Source organism: Bos indicus, chromosome X (assembly GCF_029378745.1).
Source record: "Bos indicus isolate NIAB-ARS_2022 breed Sahiwal x Tharparkar chromosome X, NIAB-ARS_B.indTharparkar_mat_pri_1.0, whole genome shotgun sequence".
NCBI classification, from domain to species: domain Eukaryota; kingdom Metazoa; phylum Chordata; class Mammalia; order Artiodactyla; family Bovidae; genus Bos; species Bos indicus.
Genome location: NC_091789.1, coordinates 94240265 through 94266117, shown reverse-complemented (window position 1 = coordinate 94266117; position 25853 = coordinate 94240265). Strand labels below are relative to the sequence as shown.

At 43.2% G+C, this 25853-nt stretch overlaps 1 protein-coding gene across 2 annotated transcripts in view; it reads right to left on the bottom strand.

Annotated features, from left to right (window-relative positions):
- Window positions 1-15723: 15723 nt before the first annotated feature.
- The window catches only part of CCNB3 (cyclin B3), a 60076-nt gene continuing 49946 nt past the window's right edge, over window positions 15724-25853 (bottom strand). The window contains exons 7-11 of one of the 2 annotated variants that reach the window (XM_070785193.1): window positions 24072-24209; window positions 20448-20603; window positions 19208-19357; window positions 16259-16389; window positions 15724-16036 (exon numbers count right to left, since the gene is read on the bottom strand). In XM_070785193.1, coding sequence (XP_070641294.1) covers window positions 15964-16036; window positions 16259-16389; window positions 19208-19357; window positions 20448-20603; window positions 24072-24209 — 648 coding nt within the window. In that variant the 3' untranslated portion in view covers window positions 15724-15963. The remainder of the gene's footprint in view (window positions 16037-16258; window positions 16390-19207; window positions 19358-20447; window positions 20604-24071; window positions 24210-25853) is intronic. The other variant, XM_070785192.1, reaches the window with a different exon arrangement.

The following is a 25853-nucleotide window of genomic DNA, read 5'->3' as shown; positions in this document are numbered from 1 at the left end:
AGTGACCCCACAGGAGACTGAGCCCACAGGAGACTGAGCCAGACTGAGAGTGTCCAGGAGTCTCTGACAGAGGCGTGGGTTGACAGTGGCCTTCTGTGGGGTCAGGGACACTGAATACAACAGTGCTGGCGTAAGTCCTTCTAAGGGAGGTCGCCATTAACAAATAACCCTACGAAAGTTTGGCCTCAGACCAAACAACAGGGAGGGAATACAGCCCCATCCATCAATAGAAAATTGGATTAAAGATTTACTGAGCATGGCCCCACCCATCAGAGCAAGACCCACATTCCCCCACAGCCAGTCCTTCCCATCAGAAAGTTTCTATAAGCCTCTTATTCATCAGAGACCAGACACAATGGAAACCACATATCACAGAAATATAATGAAACTGATCACTTGGATCATCAGTTCAGTTCAGTTCAGTCGCTCAGTCCTGTCGGACTCTTTGCGACCCCATGAATCACAGCACGCCATGCCTCCCTGTTCATCACCAACTCCCGGAGTTCACTCAGACTCAGGTCCATCGAGTCAGTGATGCCATCTAGCCATCTCATCCTCCGTCGTCCCCTTCTCCTCCTGCCCCCAATCCCTCCCAGCATCACAGTCTTTTCCAACGAGTCAGCTCTTTGCATGAGGTGGCCAAAGTACTGGAGTTTCAGCTTCAGCATCATTCCCTCCAAAGAAATCCCAGGGTTGATCTCCTTCAGAATGGACTGGTTGGATCTCCTTGCAGTCCAAGGGACCCTCAAGAGTCTTCTCCAACACCACAGTTCAAAAGCATCAATTCTTCAGTGCTCAGCCTTCTTCACAGTCCAGCTCTCACATCCATACATGACCACAGGAAAAACCATAGCCTTGACTAGACGGACCTTTGTTGGCAAAGTAATGTCTCTGCTTTTGAATATGGTATCTAGGTTGGTCATAACTTTCCTTCCAAGGAGTAAGCGTCTTTTGATTTCATGGCTGCAGTCACCACCTGCAGTGATTTTGGAGCCCAAAAAAATAAAGGCTGACACTGTTTCCCCATCTATTTCCCATGAAGTGATGGGACCAGATGCCATGATCTTCGTTTTCTGAATGTTGAGCTTTAAGCCAACTTTTTCACTCTCCTCTTTCACTTTCATCAAGAGGGTCCTCTGTTCCTTTTCACTTTCTGCCATAAGGGTGGTGTCATCTGCATATCTGAGGTTATTGATAATTCTCCTGGCAATCTTGATTCCAGCTTGTGTTTCTTCCAGTCCAGGGTTTCTCATGATGTACTCTGCATATAAGTTAAATAAGCAGGGTGACAATATACAGCCTTGACGTACTCCTTTTCCTATTTGGAACCACTCTGTTGTTCCATGTCCAGTTCTAACTGTTGCTTCCTGACTGGCATACAAATTTCTCAAGAGGCAGATCAGGTGGTCTGGTATTCCCATCTCTTTCAGAATTTCCGACAGTTTATTGTGATCCACACAGTCAAAGGCTTTGGCATAGTCAATAAAGCAGAAATAGATGTTTTTCTGGAACTCTCTTGCTTTTTCCATGATCCAGCAGATGTTGGCAATTTGATCTCTGGTTCCTCTGCCTTTTCTAAAACCAGCTTGAACATCAGGAAGTTCATGGTTCACATATTGCTGAAGCCTGGCTTGGAGAATTTTGAGGATTACTTCACTAGCGTGTGAGATGAGCACAATTGTGTGGTAGTTTGAGCATTCTTTGGCATTGCCTTTCTTTGGGATTGGAATGAAAACTGACCTTTTCCAGTCCTGTGGCTACTGCTGAGTTTTCCAAACTTGCTGGCATATTGGGTGCAGCACTTTAACAGCATCATCTTTCAAGATTTGAAATAGATCCACTGGAATTCCATCACCTCCACTAGCTTTGTTCGTAGTGATGCTTTCTAAGGCCCACTTGACTTCACATTCCAGGATGTCTGGCTCTAGGTCAGTGATCACACCATTGTGATTATGTGGGTCGTGAAGATCTTTTTGGTACAGTTCTTCTGTGTATTCTTGCCACCTCTTCTTAATATCTTGTTTCTGTTAGGTCCATACCATTTCTGTCCTTTATCAAGCCCATCTTTGCATGAAATATTCCTTTGGTATCTCTGATTTTCTTGAAGAAATCTCTAGTCTTTCCCATTCTGTTGTTTTCCTCTATTTCTTTGCATTGATCACTGAGGAAGGCTTTCTTATCTCTTCTTGCTATTCTTTGGAACTCTGCATTCAGATGTTTATATCTTTCCTTTTCTCCTTTGCTTTTCACTTATCTTCTTTTCACAGCTATTTGTAGGCCTCCCCAGACAGCCATTTTGCTTTTCTGCATTTCTTTTCCATGGGGATGGTCTTGATCCCTGTCTCCTGTACAATGTCACGAACATCAGTCCATAGTTCATCAGGCACTCTATCAGATCTAGGCCCTTAAATCTATTTATCACTTCCACTGTATAATCATAAGGGATTTGACTTAAGTCATACCTGAATGGTCTAGTGATTTTCCCTACTTTCTTCAATTTAAGTCTGAATTTGGTAATAAGGAGTTCATGATCTGAGCCACAGTCAGCTCCTGGTCTTATTTTTGTTGACTGTATAGATCTTCTCCATCTTTGGCTGCAAAGAACATAATCAATCTGATTTTGGTGTTGACCATCTGGTGATGTCCATGTGTAGAGTCTTCTCTTGTGTTTTTGAAAGAGGGTGTTTGTTATGACCAGTGCATTTTCTTGTCAAAACTCTATTAGTCTTGGCCATGGTTCATTCTGTATTCCAAGGCCAAATTTGCCTGTTACTCCAGGTGTTTCTTGACTTCCTACTTTTGCATTCCAGTCCCCTATAATGAAAAGGACATGTTTTTTGGGTGTTAGTTCTAAAAGGTCTTATAGGTCTTCATAGAACCATTCAACTTCAGCTTCTTCAGTGTTACTGGTTGGGGTATAGACTTGGATTACTGTGATATTGAATGGTTTGCCTTGGAAACGAACAGAGATCATTCTGTTGTTTTTGAGATTGCATCCAAGTACTGTGTTTCGGACTCTTTTGTTGACCATGATGGCTACTCCATTTCTTCTGAGGGATTCCTGCCCACAGTAGTAGATATAATGGTCATCTGAGTTAAATTCACCCATTCCAGTCCATTTTAGTTCGCTGACTCCTAGAATGTTGACATTCACTCTTGCCATCTCTTGTTTGACCACTTCCAATTTGCCTTGATTCATGGACCTGACATTCCAGGTTCCTATGCAATATTGTTCTTTATAGCATCGGACCTTTCTTCTATCACCAGTCACATCTACAGCTGGGTATTCTTTTTGCTTTGGCTCCATCCCTTCATTCTTTCTGGGATCATTTCTCCACTGATCTCCAGTAGCATATTGGGCACCTACTGACCTGGGGAGTTCCTCTTTCAGTATCCTATCATTTTGCCTTTTCATACTGTTCATGGGGTTCTCAAGGCAAGAATACTGAAGTGGTTTGCCATTCCCTTCTCCAGTGGACCACATTCTGTCAGATCTCTCCACCATGACCCGCCCGTCTTGGGTTGCCCCATGGGCATGGCTTAGTTTCATTGAGTTAGACAAGGCTATGGTCCTAGTGTGATTAGATTGACTAGTTTTCTGTGAGTATGGTTTCAGTGTGTCTGCCCTCTGATGCCCTCTTGCAACACCTACCATCTTATTTGGGTTTCTCTTACCTTGGACATGGGGTATTTTTTCACTGCTGCTCCAACAAAGCGCAGCCACTGCTCCTTACCTTGGACGAGGGGTATCTCCTCACCGCCGCCCATCCTGACCTTCAGCGTGGGATAGCGCCTCTAGGCCCTCCTGTGTCCCCGCAGCCACCACTCCGTGGACATGGGGTAGGTCCTCCCCACCGCCGCCCCTGACCTCGGACGCGGGGTAGCTCCTCCTGGCCGCCGCCCCTGACCTCGGACTTGGGTAGCTCTTCTCTGCCGTTCCTGTGCCGTTGCAGCCTGGCACTCTCCGCCGCTGCCCCTGACCTCGGACGTGGGGTAACTCCTCTTGGCTGCTGCCATTTGGTCATGGGGTCCTCCCGGCTTCTGCCCCTGACCTCGGACAGGGTATCTCCTCTCGGCCGCGCTTAGTGCGCCGGTCGCAGCCGCTGTAGCGCTACTTGGATCATAGCCTTGTCTAACTCAATTAAACTATGACCATGCCATGCAGGGCCACCCAAGATGGATGGGTCATGGTGGAGAGTTCTAGTGGTCCACTGGAGAAGGGAATAGCAAGCCACTTTAGTATTCTCGCCTTGAGAACCCCATAAATAGTAATGAAAAGGCAAAAAGATAGGACACTGAAAGATGAATTCCCCAGGTCAGTAGGTGCTCAATATGCTGCTGGTGGAATAGTGAAGAAATAACTGTGGAAAGAATGAAAAGATGGACCCAAAGCTTGTGGATGTGACTGGTGTTTAAGCTCAATGCTGTAAGGAACAATATTACATAGGAATATGGAATGTTAGGTCCATGAATCAAGGTAAATTGGAAGTGGTCAATCAGGAGATGGCAAGAGTGAACATCGACATTTTAGAAATCACTGAAATAAAATGGACTGGAATGGGAGAATTTAATTCAGATGACCACTATATATACTACTGTGGGCAAGAATCCCTTAGAAGAAATGGAGTAGCCCTCATAGTCAATAAAAGAGTCTGAAATGCAGTACTTGGGTGCAATCTCAAAAATGACAGAATGATCTCTGTTCATTTCCAAGGCAAATCATCAATATCACAGTAATCCAAATTTATGCCCCAATCACTAATGCCAAAGAAGCTGAACAGTTATTTTTTTTTTATTTTTTAACTTTACAATATTGTATTGGTTTTGCCATATATCAAAATGAATCTGCCACAGGTATACATGTGTTCCCCATCCTGAACCCTCCTCCCTCCTCCCTTCCCATACCATCCCTCTGGGTTGTCCCAGTGGACCAGCCCCAAGCATCCAGTATCGTGCATCGACCTGGACTGGTGACTCGTTTCATATATGATTTTATACATGTTTCAATGCCATTCTCCCAAGTCATCTCACCCTCTCCCTCTCCCATAGAGTCCAAAAGGCTGTTCTATACATCTGTGTCTCTTTTGCTGTCTCGCATACAGAGTTATCATTACCATCTTTCTAAATTCCATATATATGCGTTAGTATACTGTATTGGTGTTTTTCTTTCTGGCTTACTTCACTCTGTATAATAGGCTCTAGTTTCATCCACCTCATTAGAACTGATTCAAATGTATTCTTTTTAATGGCTGAGTAATACTCCATTGTGTATATGTACCACAGCTTTCTTATCCATTCATCTGCAGATGGACATCTAGGTTGCTTCCATGTCCTGGCTATTATAAACAGTACTGCGATGAACATTGGGGTACACGTGTCTCTCAATTCTGGTTTCCTCAGTGTGTAGGCCCAGCAGTGGGATTGCTGGATCATAAGGCAGTTCTATTTCCAGTTTTTTAAGGAATCTCCACACTGTTCTCCATAGTGGCTGTACTAGTTTGCATTCCCACCAACAGTGTAAGAGGGTTCCCTTTTCTCCACACCCTCGCCAGCATTTATTGCTTGTAGACTTTTGGATCGCAGCCATTCTGACTGGCATGAAATGGTACCTCATAGTGGTTTTGATTTGCATTTCTCTGATAATGAGTGATGTTGAGCATCTTTTCATGTGTTTGTTCTATGATGACCTACAAGACCTTCTGGAACTAACACCAAGAAAAGATGTCCTTTTCACCACAGGGGACAGGAAAAAGAAGGAAGTCAAAAGATACCTAGAGTAACAGGCAAGTTTGGCCTTGAAGTGCAGAATGAAGCAGGGCAAAGGCTAACAGAGTTTTGTCAAGAGAACGCACTGGTCATAGAAAACACCCTCTTCCAAGAAAAGAGATGACTCTACACGTGGACATCACCAGATGGTCAACACTGAAATCAGACTGATTATATTCTTTGCAGCTGAAGATGGAGAAGCTCTATACATTAAGCAAAACAAGACCAGGAGCTGACTGTGGCTCAGATCATGAACTCCTTATTGCAAAATTCAGACTTAAATTGAAGAAAGTAGGGAAAACCACTGGACTATTCAGGTATGACCTAAATCATATCCCTGAAGATTATACAATGGAAGTGACAATTAGATTTAAGCGATTAAAACTGATAGAGTGCCTGAAGAACTATGGACAGAGGTTTGAAACATTGTACAGGAGGCAGTGATCAAAACCATCCTCAAGAAGAAGAAATGCCAAGAGGCAAAATGGTTGTCTGAATAGGTCTTACAAATAGCTGAGAAAAGAAGAGAAGCTAAAGGCAAATGAAAAAAGGAAAGATATACCCATCTGAATGCAGAGTTCCAAAGAAAACAAGGAGAGATAAGAAAGCCTTCCTCAGTGATCAATGCAAAGAAATAGAGGAAGACAATAGAATGGGAAAGACTAGACATCTCTTCAAGAAAATTAGAGATACCAAGGGAACACTTCATGCAAAGATGGGTTCAATAAAGGACAGAAATGGTATGGACCTAACAGAAGCAGAAGATATTAAGAAGAGGTGGGAAGAATACACAGAAGAACTATACAAAAAAGATCTTCATCACCCAGATAATCACGATGGTGTGATCACTCACCTAGAGCCAGACATCCTGGAGTTCGAAGTCAAGTGGGCCTTAGGAAGCATTGCTACGAACAAAGCTAGTGGAGGTGATGGAATTCCAGATGAGCTATTTCAAATCCTAAAAGTTGATGCTGTTAAAGTCCTGCATTCAATATGTCAACAAATTTGGAAAACTCAGCAGTGGCCACAGGACTGGAAAAGGTCAGTTTTCATTCCAATCCCAAAGAAAGGCAATGACAAAGAATGCTCAAAATTACCACACAATTGCACTCATCTCACATGCTAGGAAAGTAATGCTCAAAATTTTCCAAGCCAGGCTTCAGCAGTACGTGAACCAAGAATTTCCAGATGTTCAAGCTGGATTTAGAAAAGGCAGAGGAACCAGAGATCAAATTGCTAACATCCATTGGATCATAGAAAAAGCAAGAGAGTTCCAGAAAAACATCTACTTCTGCTTTACTGACTATGCTGAAGCCTTTGACTGTGTGGATCACAACAATCTGTAGAAAATTCTTCAAGAGATTGGAAAATAAGACCACCTTACCTGCCTCCTGAGAAATCTGTATGCAGGTCAGGAAGCAACAGTTAGAATCTAACATGGAACAATGGACTGGCTCCAAATTGGGAAAGGAGTGCGTCAAGGCTGTATATTGTCACCTTGCTTATTTAACTTCTATGCAGAGTACATCAAGTGAAATGCCAGACTGTATGAAGCACAAGCTGGAATCAAGATTGCCCAGAGAAATATCAATAACCTCAGATATGCAGATGCCACCACCCTTATGGAAGAAAGCCAAGAGGAACTAAAGAGCCTCTTGATGATACAGAAAGAGGACAGAAGAGATTTTCTGGCTTAAAACTCAAAATTTAAAAAAAAAAAAAAAACACAAAGATCATGGCATCTAGTCCCATCACTTCAGGGCAAATAGATGGAGAAACAGTGGAAACAGTGACAGACTTTATTTTTTTATGCTCCAAAATCACTGCAGATGGTGACTGCAGCATTGAATTTAAAAGATGCTCGCTCCTTGGAAGAAAATCTATGACCAACCTAGACAGCATATTAAAAAGCAGAGACATTACTTTACTGACAAAGGTCCACCTAGTCAAAGCTATGGTTTTTCCAGTAGTCATGTATGGATGTGAGAGATGGTCCAAACCATAAAAATAAAAAAAAAGCTGAGCACCAAAGAATTGATGCTTTTGAACTGTGGCATTGGAGAAGACTCTTTAGAGTCCCTTGGACTTCAAGCACATCAAACCAGTCAATCCTAAAGGAAATCAGTCCTGAATATTCATTGGAAGGACTGATGCTGAAGCTCCAATACTTTGGCCACCTGATGTGAAGAACTGACTCAGTGGAAAAGATCCTGATTCTGGGAAATATTGGGACAACAGTGGATGAGATGGTTAGATGGCATCATCACCATCAACCAACCACCATCCACTCAATGGACTTGAGTTTGAGCAAACTCCAGGAGTTGGTGATGGACAAGGAAGCCTGGCATGCTGTAGTCCATGGGGATGCAAACATTCGGACATGACTGAGCAACTGAACTGAACTGATAGAAAAATTCCTTTAGCAATTCTTTTTCACAAGGTCTGCTTGCTATGAATTTTCTTAGTTTTCCTCTATCTAAAATTGTGTTCTAAATTTTACCTTCATTCCTGAGGGATATTTTCTTGCTGTATATCCGAACTGATAAATCTTTCAATACTTGAAAAATTGTTGCTTCTTTGTGATCTAGAGTTTATGATCAATTCCAGAAAAATAAATGACCCAATCAAAAAATGGGGCAAAGAACTAAACAGTTCTCCAAAGAAGACATACAGATGACTAACAAACACATGAAAAGATGCTCATCACTCATTACCAGAGAAATGAAATCAAAACCACAATGAGGTACCATCTCACGCCGGTCAGAACGGCTGCTACCCAAAAATCTACAAACAATAAATGCTGGCGAGGGTGTGGAGAAAAGGGAACCCTCTTACACTATTGGTGGGAATGCAAACTAGTACAGCCACTATGGAGAACAGTGTGGAGATTCCTTAAAAAACTGGAAATAGAACTGCCATACGATCCAGCAATCCCACTGCTGGGCATACACACTGAGGAAACCAGAAGGGAAAGAGACACGTGTAGCCCATTGTTCATCGCAGCACTGTTTATAATAGCCAGGACATGGAAGCAACCTAGATGTCCATTAGCAGATGAATGGACAAGAAAGCTGTGGTACATATACACAATGGAATATTACTCAGCCATTAAAAAGAATACATTTGAGTCAGTTCTAATGAGGTGGATGAAACTGGAGCCTATTATACAGAGTGAAGTACGCCAGAAAGAAAAACACCAATATAATACACTAATGCATATATATGGAATTTAGAAAGATGGTAATGATAACTCTGTATGCGAGACAGCAAAAGAGACACAGATGTATAGAACAGTCTTTTGGACTCTGTGGGAGAGGGCGAGGGTGGGATGATTTGGGAGAATGGCATTGAAATATGAAACGAGTCGCCAGTCCAGGTTCGATGCATGATACTGGATGCTTGGGGCTGGTGCACTGGGATGACCCAGAGGGATGGGATGGGGAGGGAGGTTCAGGATGGGGAACACGTGTACACCCGTGGTGGATTCATGTTGATATATGGCAAAACCAATACAATATTGTAAAGTAATTAGCCTTAGCCTCCAACTAAAATAAATCAATTAAAAAAAAAAAAAGAAAGAAAGATGGTACTGATGATTCTACATGCAAGGCAGCAAAAGAGACACAGACATGAAGAACAGACTTTTGGACTCAGTGGGAGAAGGCAAGGATTTGAGAGAATAGCATTGAAACATGTATATTACCATATGTAAAATAGATGACCAGTGCCAGTTCGATGCATGAAGCAAGGCACTCAAATCAGGTGCTCTGGGACAACCCAGAGGAATAGGGTGAGGAAGGAGGTGTTAGGGGGTTTCAGCATTGGGGAAGACACATCACAATATTATAAAGTAATTATCCTCTAATTAAATAAATTAATTTAAAAAATTAAGTCTACTGACTCTTTCCTCTAACATCATACTTCTGCTATTAAGCCCATCTGGTGAATTTTTTTTAATGTCAGTTATTGTATTTTTCAGGCTTCCCTAGTGGCTGAGCGGTAAAAAAAAAAAAAAAAAAAAAAATTCTGCCTGCTATTTCAGGAGACACAGGTTTGATCCCTGAATCAGGAAGATCCCCTGGAGAAGGAAATGGCAACCCACTCCAGTATTCTTGCCTGGGAAACCCCATGGACAGAGGAGCCTGGGGGGGCTACAGTCCATGGTGATGCAAAAGAGTCAGACACAACTTAGCAACTAAACAACTGCATTTTTCAATTCTGAAGTTGTCATCTAGTTTCTACTTCTTTATATCTTCTATTTATCTGATTAGGCTTTGTATTTTAACATTTGTTCCAAGAGTGTTTGTGCTATGCATTTGAATTTTTTATAGTTAATTGACAAAGTCTTTTTCAGATAAGTGCAACATCTGCATCCTTTGGTTGTGGCTGTTTTTTTATTATTTTATTTTTTTAAATTTTAAATGTATTTATTTGCCATGCAACTTGAAATCATTGTGGTTTTTTATATGGCTGATAATTCTGGAGTATATCCTGGACATTTCATATATGACATTACAAAACTCTAAGTATGGAAAGCATTTATATTTTTGCTTTAGCACTTAATCTGATTAGGTTCAGGCCATATGTTCCCACCAGCCTGCTGTGGGCTGATGGTTCAATGTCAGTTCAGTTTTCAAATGTTAACTCAGATTTGTCTGGTATGTGTCACTAAGTGGTCAGTCTGGAATCTAGATAAAAGTCAGTTATCTCAGTTCTTTGGTATGCTCATTGGGATCTAATCAACATAGGCACAGGTTAGTGGTGGGTATCCAGGAGCTCATTAACAAAAAACATTATGGGGTCATTTTCCTGAACTCCTACTTCTCCAGTCTCACCAGTGGTACCCTGGGATTTCCCTTTCAGGCCTCCAGTTGGAAAGTGTTCACTTCTGCAATTGTGCCACATCTGGAAACAAGCAGTGGGAAAACAGAGAGAGAAAAAAAAAGCAACAGTAAGTGGTTCTGCTCTCATGGCCACAGCTTCATCAGAGACTAAGGGTTCCCCTCTCCAAGAATATTGGTTCCTGATGGCTTCACTGCTGCCACTGTTGCTGCCACTGCATGATTGCCTGAGGGCTGGGATGTGAGAGAAGAGAAATAAAGGGGAAAATGGAGGACTTTCCCCTTCTCTCACTTCTCAAACAAGAACTAGAGGGCTTCTCCTGGAACTCTCTGACTGTACTACAGTAACCACTTTCACGTTTCCAAATGGATTAAGTTCAGGTTGGGGAATAGGGTAGGAGGAGTGGGAAACTCACCACTGGTTTGTTGGATTCTCAAATTCTGATGTTTTTCTTTAGTCTTCCTACAGCTATTTACTTTTCAGTATTCTCAAACAGCTGTGTCGTGAATTCTGTCCAGGTTTTATGACTGTGTTCAGTGATGGACAAAGAGTAGCAAGTACTTAACCATCTTACCCAGAACTATAATCTAGAATTGAATTTTAAATAAATCACTCCGGTGGTGATATGGAAGGTGAATTTGAAGGGAACAACACTAAAGATAGGGAGATCAGTTAGGAAAGTACTATAGTAATCTAGGTAATAGATGAGATCTCAAATCTGGGCAGTTGGTAATAGAGACGATGATGAGAATGCCAATTCAAGAAATATTTGGGAGGTAAAATTGATTAAGACTCAAAGAAAAAAAAAAAAAAAAGACTCAAAGAGATGACCCTCTTACAAGGCCATAGTTGAAACATGTAAGAAATTCAAAGTGGTCAAGACTTTTTAATGGCTCCATTAAAAAATACTTAGGAATAAATATAACAATAGAAATATAAAAATATTTCTCTGACAACTGTAAAACACTGTTGAAAAGACTACTTCAATAAATGGAAAGACATATCATGTTGCAGTATAAGTCTTGGCATTTGGATTTTCTCTTTTTTGTAATGCAAATGTCTGACTTAAGCCTTGATTGCCCAGACATCCCCTTCAAAGAGGCACCCGTTTCAAAGACGGCAACCTCAAAAAACACATTGCTAGCCATCCCCACCCCAGTTCCTACTCCTTTGTTATAGCAATCTTGTTTGATTTGATAACTGACCATTTGGACTGCTTATTTTTTCTCTTCTCTGGTTTCAAATTCCACTCCTGCATTTTAAAATTCACCAATAATGAGGGAGCCCCAGAAACCCGAGGTTCCCACCTTCAATAGAAGCTTGCTCGCTCATTCTCTGTCTCTGTCTCTGTGTCACTCTATCTCCCTCTCTCTCTCCTCTCCCTTTTTGTCTCTGTATCTCTTTTTCTCTCTCCCCAAACCCTTGATCTTTCTGTGTGGCCCCAGGTGTGCTGTGTATTTTCCAGGTGGTGGTGGTGGTTTAGTCGCTAAGTAGTATCCAACTCTTGTGACCCCATGGACTGTAGCCCACCACCACTCCTCTGTCCATGGGATTTCCCAGGCAAGCATACAGGAGTGGGTTGTCATTTCCTTCTCCAGGGGATCTTCCCAACCCAATTACCATGACAACCACCAGAAAAACCCATACAAGGACTAAAAAGAAGAATTGCCTCAGTTCTGGTCCAAACCACACCCCTGCTCTAAAGTAAGTCAAGAATATCCCTCCCTCTCTTTCCAATTACCCACCTTTTACATTGAACTTCTTATATATATGATGTCTCTGCCCAAAGCAGGTTGAGAAGTTGATTTGTAAGTAAATTCCTGCTTCTCCATTATTCAGCCATCAGATAAAGCTTGTGCTCTTCTAGTCTTGGGGCTTCCCCAGTGGCTCAGACAGTAAAGAATCTGCCTGCAATGTGGGAGACCAGTTTCAATCCCTGGGTCAGAAGATCTCCTGGAGAAGGTAATGGCTACCTACTCCAGTATTCTTGCCTGGAGAACCCCATGGACAGAGGAGCCTGGCGGGCTATAGTCCATAGGGTCGCAAGGAGTCAGACATGACCTAGCAACTAAACAGCAGCAACAGCAGTTCTAGTCTCAGAATTGGTTTCATTATTAGCTGTGCAAATCTGATCAGAAAAAGAACCTCCCTGGCCAAGACAAGAGGTCTGATCCCAGGCTAGGACCCAAGCATGGGTCCAGGCAACCAATTCGGTCACGTGTCCACATGCAGGAAAATGAAATTGGATGCCTATATCACACCATATACAAAAATTAATTCAAAATTGATTTAAGACCTAAATATAAGAACTAAAACTATAAAACTCCCAAGAAGAAATAATGCAGGTAAATCTTCATGATCTTGACAGGCCATGGTTTCTTGGATAAATTTAGACTTCAACAAAATTAAAAACTTTTATGCTTCAATTAACACAATCAAGAATGTGAAAAGACAATTCATAGAATTAGAGAAAATATTTGAAATCATAAATATAATCCCAGATTATGTAAAGAATTCTTACCATTCAATAATATAGAAGTAAATAAGCCAAATAAGAACGGGCGAAGAATTTGGACTGATATCTCTCCAAAGAGGATACACAAATGGCAAATAAGCACAAGATAAAAACGTCCAACATCTTTAGCCATTAGGGAAATGTGAATCAAAATCACAGGAAGATACCACTTTCATGCCCACTAGAATGGCTGATAAAGACACATTATAAAAAGTGTTGCAGAGGATGTAATGAAATTGGAACCCTCATACATTGCTGATGGTAATGTAAAGCAGTACATGGTCCAGCAATTTCCCTCTTCAGTAAATATGCATGAATAATGAAAACATGTGCACACAAAAACTTGTACATGAATATTCAAAGCAGAATCATGCATAATAGCCAAAAAGTGAAAACAACCCTCATTCCCATCAATTGATGATTAGATAAACAAAATATGCTGTATCTATACAATGGAATGGGCTTTCCTGGTGGCTCAGTTGGTGAAGAATCCACCTGCAATGCAGGAGACCTGAGTTCAACCCCCAGGTTGGGAAGATCCTCTGGAGGAGGGCATGGGAACCCACTCCAGTATTCTTGCCTGGAGAATCCCCATGGACAGAGGAGGCCTGGTGGGCTGCAGTCCACGGGGTCACAAAGAGTCAGACACGACTGAGCTACTAAGCACAGCACATACAATGAAATATTTTTCATCAATAAAAGGAAATGAAATACACATGCTACAACATGGATGAATCTTATGTTAAATGAAAGAAGTTAAACATAAAAGGCTACACACTGTAAGATTTAATTCATATGAAATGTCCAGGACAGGTAAATCTACAGAGACAGAAAGTAAACCAATGGCTGCTTAGGATTAGGGGGTAGGGATGGGGTGGGATGGGGACTGACTGCTAATGGGTATGGGGTTTCTTTTGGGATGATGAAAATGTTCCAAAATTTGACTGTGATGATAGATATACAACTCTGTGAATATACTAAAAACTATAGACTTGTACACTATAAGTGGGTGAATTTTATGTCAATAAAACTGTTGAAAATGCATAAGGTTCAAAGAAAATCAGTTATATTGAACCAGAGGAATCAAAAGATAGACACAAAATCTTGATAAAGAAATAGGTGTGTTTCTTTAGTAAGGCATTAAATAACAAGATCCAGGTCTAAGAGCTAACTTGCTTCTGAAGTAGTGATGAGTGTAAAATAAATTTTAAGACATGTGCAACAACTACAACAAAAATGACTAACAGTTTCATTAGCATCACTAAAGGACAACAGACGTGGAAAAAAGGACGGAAAGTAAAACAGTCAATTGTTTCCCCTGATGAAGCTGCAGGATTAAAAACCGGGTACAGACAAGAGATCTGCTTTTAGTGAGGCTGGAGATTTGCAAGACAGCTTCCAGCCTAGTGCTTTTAACATGTTTATACAAAATTGGCTGTACCAGCTAAATCACTGCCAAGCAGCTTGGACCTCTCTGGCAGTACCCTTCAGTCACTCTGCAAGGCAGTGGGAGGGGACAGGCATAAACCTAATGATACTTGGTCACCAAAACAAAGCAAGCTGGGAGACAGAATGGAAAATTAACACAATGGGTAAGAAAGCATCTAAGGCATGGCACGCTCTCCCTCCTGTGTCCAACTCATCAGAGAAGGAGATATGACCAGATTAGCCTGGGGACTCGGGTGAGAATTGGAGAGTCTTCAATGACTTCCCCCTTCTACCAGATACCTACCTCCAGGACTAAATTTCAAAATATTTGACAAGTGATAATCGGCCACAGAGCAATCACAACAGTTGCCAGTCACAACACTAGAACAGAGCCTTGGAGCTCTCTTGCTATGACAGACATTACCTGATTCAGTTGCTAGATTGTGGGGAGGTCCTAGAAGTCCTAGAGGCAAGACTGGGGCAGTGGCTCTTCATCAACTGGCACAGAGGATGTCCAAGTCCTCTGCTAATAACTCAAATGGCAGATTCTTTACCGTCTGAGCCAGCAGGGAAGTGCTGTATCAGTATACCTCACCACAAACATAGGATAGGGAGAGTAGAACCTCCTGAAAGCTTTATGAAGGATTGAGCAAGTGGTTGATGCTTCCATTCATGGGACATCTTGCAGATTTCACCGGTGGAAATTTTTCCTCTTGACTGAAGGACCAAAAGATTTCAGTGCACCATGCCAAGTTGTTTTCAAATTTAGACTCTAGAAAGTCACCTAACTGCAAAAGTAGGGGTACACTTCAGTGAAAATCCTGATCCCTACCTTTTCATCATGTAGGAAGCAGCAAAGAAAGCAGGCAACCAGAAAAGGGGACTGATGGATATTGGGCCACACATCCAGCTGCCCCAGATCCGAACACTGAGGCCTGTCTGTCTGTAAGGGGTCTCTCTCTCTGGACTGCCTCTCCCAGCACCAGGGTGCTCCTTCTACAGACTCATCCATCAATGTACACCTAGCTCAATTCCTCTTCCTTTGAAGAGAAGGCCTTCAAATAAAGAGGGAAACTGGATAAGCCAGACCCTGAGGCACAGCCTTTACTAGGCAGAGGAAAATACATCTGTGGGCTACGTATGGGGCTCCTGAGCAATAAAGGGGAAGTGAGTCATTTTAACAACAACCATCATTTTTATTAAATTTATAATCAAATATTACAACAACTTTTCTTTTGTAAACAAAAAGATTTAAACATTTACAACATTATCAGTTTGGGAAAAGACAAACAGTATAAAAATGAGGAAAAGCGAAGAAAAGACAAATCCAAAGACAGAATAAATACAGCCTATTTATGTGCCTGCCCAGCGCTGGTGGCTGCTGCCGGAGTACCAGACCCTCGGCCTCAGAATTAGCAACACCTCAAAATTCTGTCCAGTGCCAACATGTCCAAGGGTGGGATTTTGGTGACTTCAAAGAAGACCCTGCAAAAGGAAGAGGGGTCTGCTCAGTGTGAAACAGGCCAAAGCAAGGAGGCTCCATGGAATAAGTGGGACATTGGCCCTTGGTTCCCTATCTTGCTTTAACTCTGGAACAGAAAGTAAGGTAAAAAAGTATCTGAATCCTTCTTTCCCCTTAAGTGAGGTTAGTCTGGGCCTCCCCATGACGAAGCATAAACCCAATCTCAACTGGAGACTGATACTTACTTGTTCGAATACTTGGAACGTACAGCCTTGAGCCTATTGCAAGAATGAAAAGTCAGTAGGATGTTCAGCTGCCTGACCAAGGCGTGAAGATCAGAGATCCGGTAGCCACTGTAATACTCCAGGATAGGAGCCTGGAAGAAGCAACATGAACAGTAACATTTATGATAGGAAGCAGACCCTTCCTGTTTCCAATACGCAAGTCCAAACCTCCTATCCATAGTACAGGCAGAGAAGATAGTCAAACAATTCAGACTCATACAGCACAGACACTGGCCAATAATTGTAGGGTACTACCTAGAAAAATATGTTTTATCTGCAAGCTAGTGGAATGGCTATATCCATATGTACCAGCTGGATACAAGGCCCCGTCATAGGTATTTAAACTGAAATCCACTAAGAATTCAAGGAACAGGACAGAGTTTATAACTTAGGCACTCTCAGGTTAAGAGCCAATGGCTAGGCAAACCTCAGAACAAACTTAAGGTCCCAACAAAACAGCCATCAGGAACTTAAGGTTGTTCTTCCTCTCTGGCTTGAACAGCTATCATTTCACGCATTTATTTTCTCATTCAACTTTAAGGATGCCTAGCATGTGGCAAAAGGAGCATTGCAGAGTGTTTAAGACCGAAGATTCTGCAGGCAAGCTGCTAGGGTTCAGATTCCAGCTCCACTTACAACATGACCTTGAACCAGCTACTTAACTTCTCGGTACCGCTGTTTGTAAATCTGCCAAATGGGGATCATCACGGTAATTACATAATAGGATTAAATGAGTTAATATACATAAAGCACATGAAACAGAGTTTAGCACATGCCCATACCATACGAGCTAGGATTAATATTAACCAAGCCTCATACACAATGCTGGGAATACAAGGATGACTAAGGCTCCTGCCCTTGAGGAGTCTGTAGTCTAGTGGGAGAGACGACATGCACACAGAGAATTACAAAATGTGTGGGAAGTGCTACCAGGGAACGGAGCATGGGACACTAGAGGAAAAGAGCTGTAGGACCCATGACTTTTGTCTGGGAGAGCCACAGAAAGCTTTGTAGAGAAGCGTACATCTACAATAGGTGCTAAAAGTCTAATGGGAGTTCCACAGGTAGAGAAAGGAAGATTATTCTGCAAAGCAGGAGTTTTCTTAAAACGTCTTAAATTATTCTCCCGGAACTCATTTTTTTCCAAATATCTTACCTGGAATTGGGGGCAGGGGATAAGAAGTCCACCAATTTGGATCCCTTTCCCTTTTACATGGCCCTGAGATACTTCTGCAGGAATCTCAGGGCTCTACTGAATATTGGAAACCACTGCCACAGGCAAAGGGCAGTCACTGGAATGCTGCTCTCACCTCTCACCATTCCCTGTTAATACGTTCCCTGCTCTGTCCATAGGAAATATCTTATCTGCCTCCCCAAAATCAGTTTCCTTATTGCCTTCACGTCCTTTCAATCATTCTTCCCTCTGCCTAGAATGTCCCTTCTCACATGTTCCTACTGATCTTTCAAGACCCAACTCAAAAGTCATATTCTGTGTGAAGCCTTTCTCATCTATAGGAGTGTGTGTGTATGTGTGTATATAGGAGTGTATATATATATATATATATATATATATATATATATATATATATACACACACACACACACATACAGTGTACAGGACTGTGAAGCCAGACTACCTGAGTTCAGATCAGGACTGACATTTAGCTGATGTTAGTACATCCACATCAAATATTAAAATAATGAGATATTTCTATGCTGGTTGGCAAGCAGTTTGCTGCCCTGAGCCTCTCAACCGTCCTCCCTGAAGACTACCAACCTTCCCCAGGATCCAAAGCCTGGTCAGCATAGGGCCTCCAGGATCATGACGCCAGAGCTATGGCCACATCCATTCTGATTGTAGAGTAGGTATATACTTTGAACAGACTCGTAGTTCTCAAAGCCTAGCTCTGCCTCTCATTAGCCAAACATGGGAACTTATTTCTTATCTGTCCAATAGGGATAATACTGTTGATTTCATAGGGTTGTTGTGAAGATTAAGTGAGTTAATACACAAAATGTTTAGACCACCATCTAAGCATTCAATAAATGCTAACCATTATTACATATTCTTTTTCATCATCATCACTGCCATTTACTGAATGCTTTCTCTGTCCCAAGACATTTCAGGGCCTTGTCCAAGTTCACACAACTGTTTTTAGGGCTCTTTCTCAGCACACAGAGGTTTTTCCATCAGTAGTGGTGCTAGAATTTCTAGGCTGGAGGGGCCTAGGGGAGGTTGGGAAGAGTATGCTCCTTTGTGAACACACTCTTCTACTTGGATTTCATTTACATCTTTAAAAGTTCATAGTTTTCTAAAGTTGTTTTTATTCACAATTTTTCATAAAATTAAGAAAGCATCAAATATACATTTTATTTATATTGGGGAAGGAGGCTGTGGAGGCCTTCCCCTTCAGAGAAGAGTACTATAGTATATGTCTGAGTCCCCTGTTATGTACACGGACATTACTTTCACTGCTCTATTCTCTGGGTCAGTACTTGCCAAATCCTGTTCCAGTGAGCTCTCCTGTAGGGGGCCAACCTTGCTGAGAGGACTGCTAGGAGCAGGGGTGGCATGGGGGTAAGGCAAGTGGGTCTACCCCACCCCCTGCCACAATCAAAATAATTTCACATTAGTCTGTTTTGTGATATTGGGATTTCAGGTAAGCTGTCTTTAGAACAAATGGTACTGTGACAAAGAAAAATGAAATAAAAGACTTCAAAACCAGGGCTACAGAAAACCTTTAGGCAGCCAGGCCCCTAAGAGGTCAAGATGTTAAAGGATTCATAACAGCACATATGCAGCAGTTTTGTCACAGAGTCTCCCACAACCCTAACTTATACCTTCCTCCAGAGCTGACCCTGTGCTTTTAAATCCCCACCCCGTCTTCCCCACTGCCCACAAGTGTTTACCCAGTGTCCGAGCTTGTTCATGCAGAGCGCCAGGAAGAAGGAGGCAGCAGCGAGCTTGGAAGCCCTCTCCTGGACATAGTCATATTCCACCAGGGTCAACTCACAGATGAAGCGGGACAAGGTGAGTGTCTTCATGCTGGCACAGACACACTAAAGGCAGGAAGAAGACTGACTCAGCAATCAATTCAGAACACTGGCACCAAGCAGATGACCCCTGCACTCACTCCAGCTATCCTACCTTGGGCCTAAATGGTTCTCTGCCTGAGCGATGTACTTCTGCCACCATGACCACACTAAGGACCCTGTCCCTAAAGCACAGAATCTTTAGGAGGGGGGATTCTGAAATCAGCAATGGTATTTGCCATCTTTAGGATCTTAAGCCAAAATACCAACTGTACTTATGGTACCCTCCCACCTCCCTTTTCTGTATATGCCATCCTTTGAAAGGCCAAAGGCCTCCAACTGCTATCTTTGTACCAGGTTCCAGACTAGAAATCTTTTCTTGTTTGAATCTACACACACACACACACACACACGTATAATTTTAACATACATATATATTACATACATACACACACACAGACACATATATACACATATATATTTATGGGCTTCCATGGTGGCTCAAACAGTAAACCATCTGCCTGCAATGCAGGAGACCCAGGTTCTGTCCCTGGATTAGGAAGATCCCCTTGAGAAAGGAATGGCAACCCACTCTAGTACTCTTACCTGGAGAAATGCACGGACAGAGGAGCCTGGTGGGCTAAGTCCATGGGGTCGCAAAGAGTTGGACACGGCTGAGCGATTAACACTTTTCATGTATATTTATATGTACATACACACACACATAAATCCTACCACAAAACACACTTGTAGAATAAGTGAATAATTACAAAATGATTTCCCTTGTAAGCAATATTCAGGTGAAGGAAGAGAACTTTGCTAGCATCTCCTCTAAACTTCTCATGTGTCCCTTCCTGATTAAAGAATCTTCTTCCCCTCCCCTACTCTGCCCTCACCTCAAAACTTTACAGGCATACCATGGAAATCTGCAATTTTCTCTGCCCACCACCACCACCACCACCACCACACTCCATAAAGATCACCATTCTAGGAGGGTGGCTTGAAGAAACTCCCCTGTCCTCAGTTGTCCCTTTCCCTACCACTCAGGGAGCTACTCTGGGAATGGAGGGGACTAACTCAGCAGTGGGAAAATGAAGATGTGCTTCCGCCCTCTTACCCTAGCGTATCTGCGCAGAAAATGATAGGCGATGGGAATGTTGATATCAAATTTGAGGATTTTCAGGATGCTGGCTTCCATGGCGAGCATCTCATCTCTCTTATAAATATCGTTGCAGATGTACAGGATGTCATCCACACTAGGTGGGTAGCACTCCTGTGGGTGGAGAGGAGAGGCAGTCACAAACAGGCAAAGACAACCCATCCTTCTCTGCTTGGAGATGCAAGGCAGGGGAAGAGGGGGTGAATGATAGGAGGTAATAACATTCCCTGGAATAAACCTTCAGGGTAGCTCTGAGAGCCAGCATCTGGTTGATGTGAGCAGTCCATCTGAAAAACAAAATCAGAGACACAGGGGGAGAGGACAAGGCCTTTTTGGGTAGAGTCTTACAGCACTGCAAGTGGCACAACACAGCGCATGGACTGGAAGCACTGACCTCTCTTCTGATAAGTGAGAGCCAGAAATGGGAACTCTGAGGCCTGCTCTGAGGGGAATGGAAGGAAAGAGGCCACAAAAAGGGGAGCTAGAGATGGAAACTAAGCCCACACTTTGTTTCCTAGTCTAAGGAATGAATAAGGATGTTTGGGAGGGGGCACTGTTGGGGTAAAAGGCACTGAAAGAGAGACAGAGAGAAGGGCACAGAGGGAACCCAAGCAGAGACTGAAGGCGGTGGGAGGACATGCAAGGGGGGCTAGACTGGGAAGATCCAGGGCAGATGGTGGGTGAGAACAACACCTCTCTCCCCATTCAGGAGCACCTTCCCATGTCCCGCCCTCTGCAGGTTGAAATTGAGCTTTGGGGTGAGGAAGAGGAGGTAGGAAGACCCCTGAATCCTTTCTCTAGCTGCACCTCACTGCCCACTCCAGCATTCTTGTCACAACTTTCTCTATCTTTAGATCACAAACTGGACCAATCCTCTGGTTTTGCAGACAAGGAAATTGAGGCCCAGAGAGAGAAAGAGACTTGCCTGAGGTCACACAGCCACCTAGTGACAAGACCAGAACAAGAAATTCTCCCTTCTACTGCTCTACTTACCAGTGGCTCCTTCCTTTCTTCTCTTCTCCTATCATCTCCTTACCTCCCCTTGCAAAAGTCTTTCTGTACTTCTGTCTTGTGAGGGGAAGACACTCCTGCTCCAAAAAAACCTAGTGGAGGTTCTTTGTCCTGACAACCAAAGGACAGGCACTCCTGGTTCCAAAATTTGCTAACAAGAGCACCTTGCACTTTCCTTCTCCCTCCTGTGCTTGGCTGGCCAGGGATCCCTAGCTTCTTTTTAACCCCCTTGAGGTTGAGGCAGGGAATACTTGCTCAATTCCCAAGGACATCCCTAGGTAGGCAGAGGGAGGAGCAGGGAGAGAGAGAAGGAAAAAGAGAGAGGAAGGGGAGCAAAGAATGGACTAGGAAGCCAGTGAGCAGGGAAGGGAATGAGCTAGAGAAGGAAGCAGGGAACAAGGGAGAGAGTGAGAGAAGAGGAAGGGAAAGAGGAAGAAAAGCAAAAAGGTTAGGAAGCAAGGGCAGGAAGGAGGGTAGGAGGATAGTAATGAGGGGGAGAGCCAGGGAAAGAAGAGGTCAGGAAGGAAAAGAGGATGGAGTGGAACAAGGAACAAGCATGAGTGAGAGGGAGTTGAGCAGAGAGGGAGCAAGGAGAGAGGAGGTATAAGGGAACCAGGGAGTAAGAGAGTAGGGAAGGAAATGAGTCAGAGAGGAAAAACATCAGGAGAACGAGGGAGGGAGGGAGGGAGAAGAGAGAGAAGGAAGAAAAAGAAGCAAACAGGGAAGGAGGGTTCAGAGAAGGCAATGGCACCCCACTCCAGTACTCTTGCCTGGAAAATCCCATGGATGGAGAAGTCTGGTGGGCTACAGTCCATGGGGTCGCTAAGAGTCAGACACGACTGAGCAACCTCCCTTTCACTTTTCACTTTCATGCATTGGAGAAGGAAATGGCAACCGACTCCAGTGTTCTTGCCTGTAGAACTGTCTATGGGGTCGCACAGAGTCAGACACGACTGAAGCGACTTAGCAGCAGGGAAGGAAGGTGGAAGGAAGTTAAGCGGGGGGGTCATGTTGCCAGGGTACCATGTAGCAAGGATGGGAGATAGGAAGGGAAGGAGCAAGTGGGGAGGGGAGAGAAGGAACCAGCAGAAAAAGAAGGGGGAGAAGGGAAAGGGGTAAGAGGGGAAGGGGGAGGGGAGAAAGAGAGAGGGGAGCAGGCACCAGCAGAGCAACAGGAAGGAGAGAGAAGGAAGAGCAAGAGAAAGAGTGTGGGACAGAGGGAAGAGAGTTAGCTAGGGAAGGAGAAAAGAGAGTAAACAAAGGAAAGGGAGGGAGGGTGGAGCATAAGATGGAGAGAGAAACAGGGTGGGTAGGAGGGTGGGAAGGTGGTAGGAGGGAGGGAGGCATGGAGGAATGAGGGATAGAACCAGGGTAGGAAGGAGAGGATCATGGAAGGAGGGAGCAAGTGAGGAGGGGAGGAGAAATCAAGAGAAAGATAAAGAAAATGAGGGCTGGAAAGAGAAAGAAGTGGGTGGGCAGATGGAGGGAGGGAGGGAGGGAGGAAGCTCAGCATGGAGTGAGTGTTCAAAGCACAGACTGAGGGATCAAGGAAGGAACTGAAAGAAGGCTGGAGGGAGGAAGGGAGCTATGGAGCACGGGCGGAAGTGTAATGAGCACAGAAGCAGAGTAAGGGCAGAAATGGAGTGAAGGCCAGAAGCGGGGATGTGGGCCAGAACTGGCGCAAGAAGGAAGCAAGTAAGGAGCAAAGGAGGGAGAGTTTGAGTTAGAGAGGGAGGTACTGATCTTGGTAGGAGCTAGCGAGTGAAGAAGAGAGTGAAGGGAAGTGGAAAGCTATTTAGGGATACAGCTGAGGAGGGAACACAAAAACAAATCCACAGTTCTAAAGGTTTTCGCACTCAGTAGAAGTTACTACTTCTCTGTTCCTAAACCATAAGGTTTTATACTATTAGCCTATTTGAAGGAAAAATGAGAGTTGAACAAGACCATTTAGTACCTGAGGAAGAGGAAAGAATCAGATAGTTAGATGGATTATGGCCAACTACTTGCTTTTATAATGCTACTTCAAAAGTAATTTACGTGGACTCACTACCATCTACACTAGGCCATTTTCTCTTAAATGTCTCCAGCACCTAGATTTGGAAACGCTTCCTTATACATGCAATTCAAGACTCCACCAGAGGGAGATGGAGTTGCTGGAAGAAAAGTGGGTGAGGACAGAGAATTATGGTCCAGAAGTAAGCTTTAAAAAGAACAACTCATTTAACTAGGAATATGTCTACATACACACATTTTCAAAGAGGAAACAGGAGAACTTTGTTGATGCCAGGAATCAAATACACCACCATTTGCACCCAATACCAGCTTCCCTGCTATGGAAGACAGACAAAAATTTGATAGGAAAACTTAATTGTGTTCATGAATGTAATTGTATACACACAGAGATACACATATATGCAAATGTATACACATGCATACATGTGGTATACATGTATATAATATATATACACATGCACACACATATATACATACATATGTAAATGTACATACATACATATATGGCTTGGACAGAAATTGATTAATTTTCTCCAAGTCCCATGGATTTGGGCTCACCTCAAATTTTGCTGCAATCAGAAAAGCAGTGGAACCAAGGAGTTGTAACTTGTCCTTCTTGCATATTTCCTTCATAAGGTAGTGATCTACCAGCTTCACTGCCAAGTACAGGGTCTCATGACTCATCTCAAAGCTCATCTGGAGGAATACACAAACAAGGCACGAATTTGAGTGTTGTCCAACTCCAAAGGCATATCCAGATGATCTAACTACCTGGTCTGTGGTATTGAGGACACTGTAACTACAAGACCTAGCCAGCTGAAACTGCTCTGAGTGCAAGAAATGCTTCAGCTAGGTGCCTGGCTGTATCTCTAGTGCCTCTGAGGACCCTGGCAATACCTATCCCTACACATTTGGGTAAATGACAAATCTTACATCAGAGGGAGATGCTCTGCCTTCTCTATGAGCACCTTGGGTGAACACATCCTCTCTCTTTCACCTCCAAAACTTAGATTCTTGCTCTCCGCATTTGCTACGTTATAGTGTAAACCCTTGGAGAAGGCAATGGCACCCCATTCCAGTACTCTTGCCTGGAAAATCCCATGGATGGAGGAGCCTGGTGGGCTGCAGTCCATGGGGTCACTGAGGGTCAGACACGACTGAGCGACTTCATTTTCACTTTTCACTTTCATACATTGGAGAAGGAAATGGCAACCCACTCCAGTGTTCTTGCCTGGAGAATCCCAGGGACGGGGAAGCCTGGTGGGCTGCCGTCTATGGGGTCGCATAGAGTCGGACATGACTGAGGCGACTTAGCAGCAACAGTGTAAACCCTAAGCATTGACTTTTTGTAATGCCAGCGCCTGGCTTAAGTTTTGATTGCCAAAGTATCCACTTCAAAGAGACATCCACTTCAAGAATGGCTATGTCCAATGAACACACTGCCAGTCACAAGACGAGACAAAGAGCCAGGCCACCTTCCCCACTGAGGCTTCTTTGTTTTAAAGATCTTGGTTGGCTTTGATAACTGATCATTTGGACTGATTTTTTTTTTCTCTTCCCAGGCTTTAAATTTGCCAATAAAGAATGAGCACCAGAAAGCCTAGGCCCGCACCTCTGACCCAGTAAAAGCAGAACCCCCTGGCCTGCATGTTTACATGTGTGTTGTTTCTCTGTCTCCTTCCCTCCAACCTCAACCTCACCATGTGGACCCAGCTGTGCTGTGTAATTTCCAAGCCCTGTAAGTAATAAACCTGTATTTTTTCAAAGTTTCCTATGGTTATTGCTGAAGGGTGTTCCGCTATCATAACACGAACCACAGAGGGTAGTCCAGCCATGACATTAGTTATTGATAGGCTGAGACCAGCACAAAAAACACTATAACCTCATACAGTGAACTCCCAAAAGAGATGTTTATTTAGCTCTGAAATAAAGGGACTTGTTTATTAGTTTATTCATTCATTAGTTTCTCTTCCCAACTAGATATGCTATTAGAATATATGGACTGGGAGCAAGTACCAATAGCACAGTTTGTAAGTGAGCTGAGGGGCTAAAGAACCCAGAAAGAGATTAAAGCATTAGTAGCATAACCTTCCTTTCCTTCTTTCTCTTATTTATCCTTATTCTTGCGTTCACCAACTCCAAGAAACTCTCCTATAGCCCTAGTCCCACAGTTTGTGCTAGCCCATATGGCATCTTTGTGCAAATTAGAAAAAAGGAGTCTCTCTGGGTGAATGCAGCCCTACAGGCACACATCTTATCAAGTAGACAATACTTTTATATTAATTAGCAAAAGGTGCCTTTGCCTCAGGCCTAGCAACCCCATAGTCAGAATGCACAGCT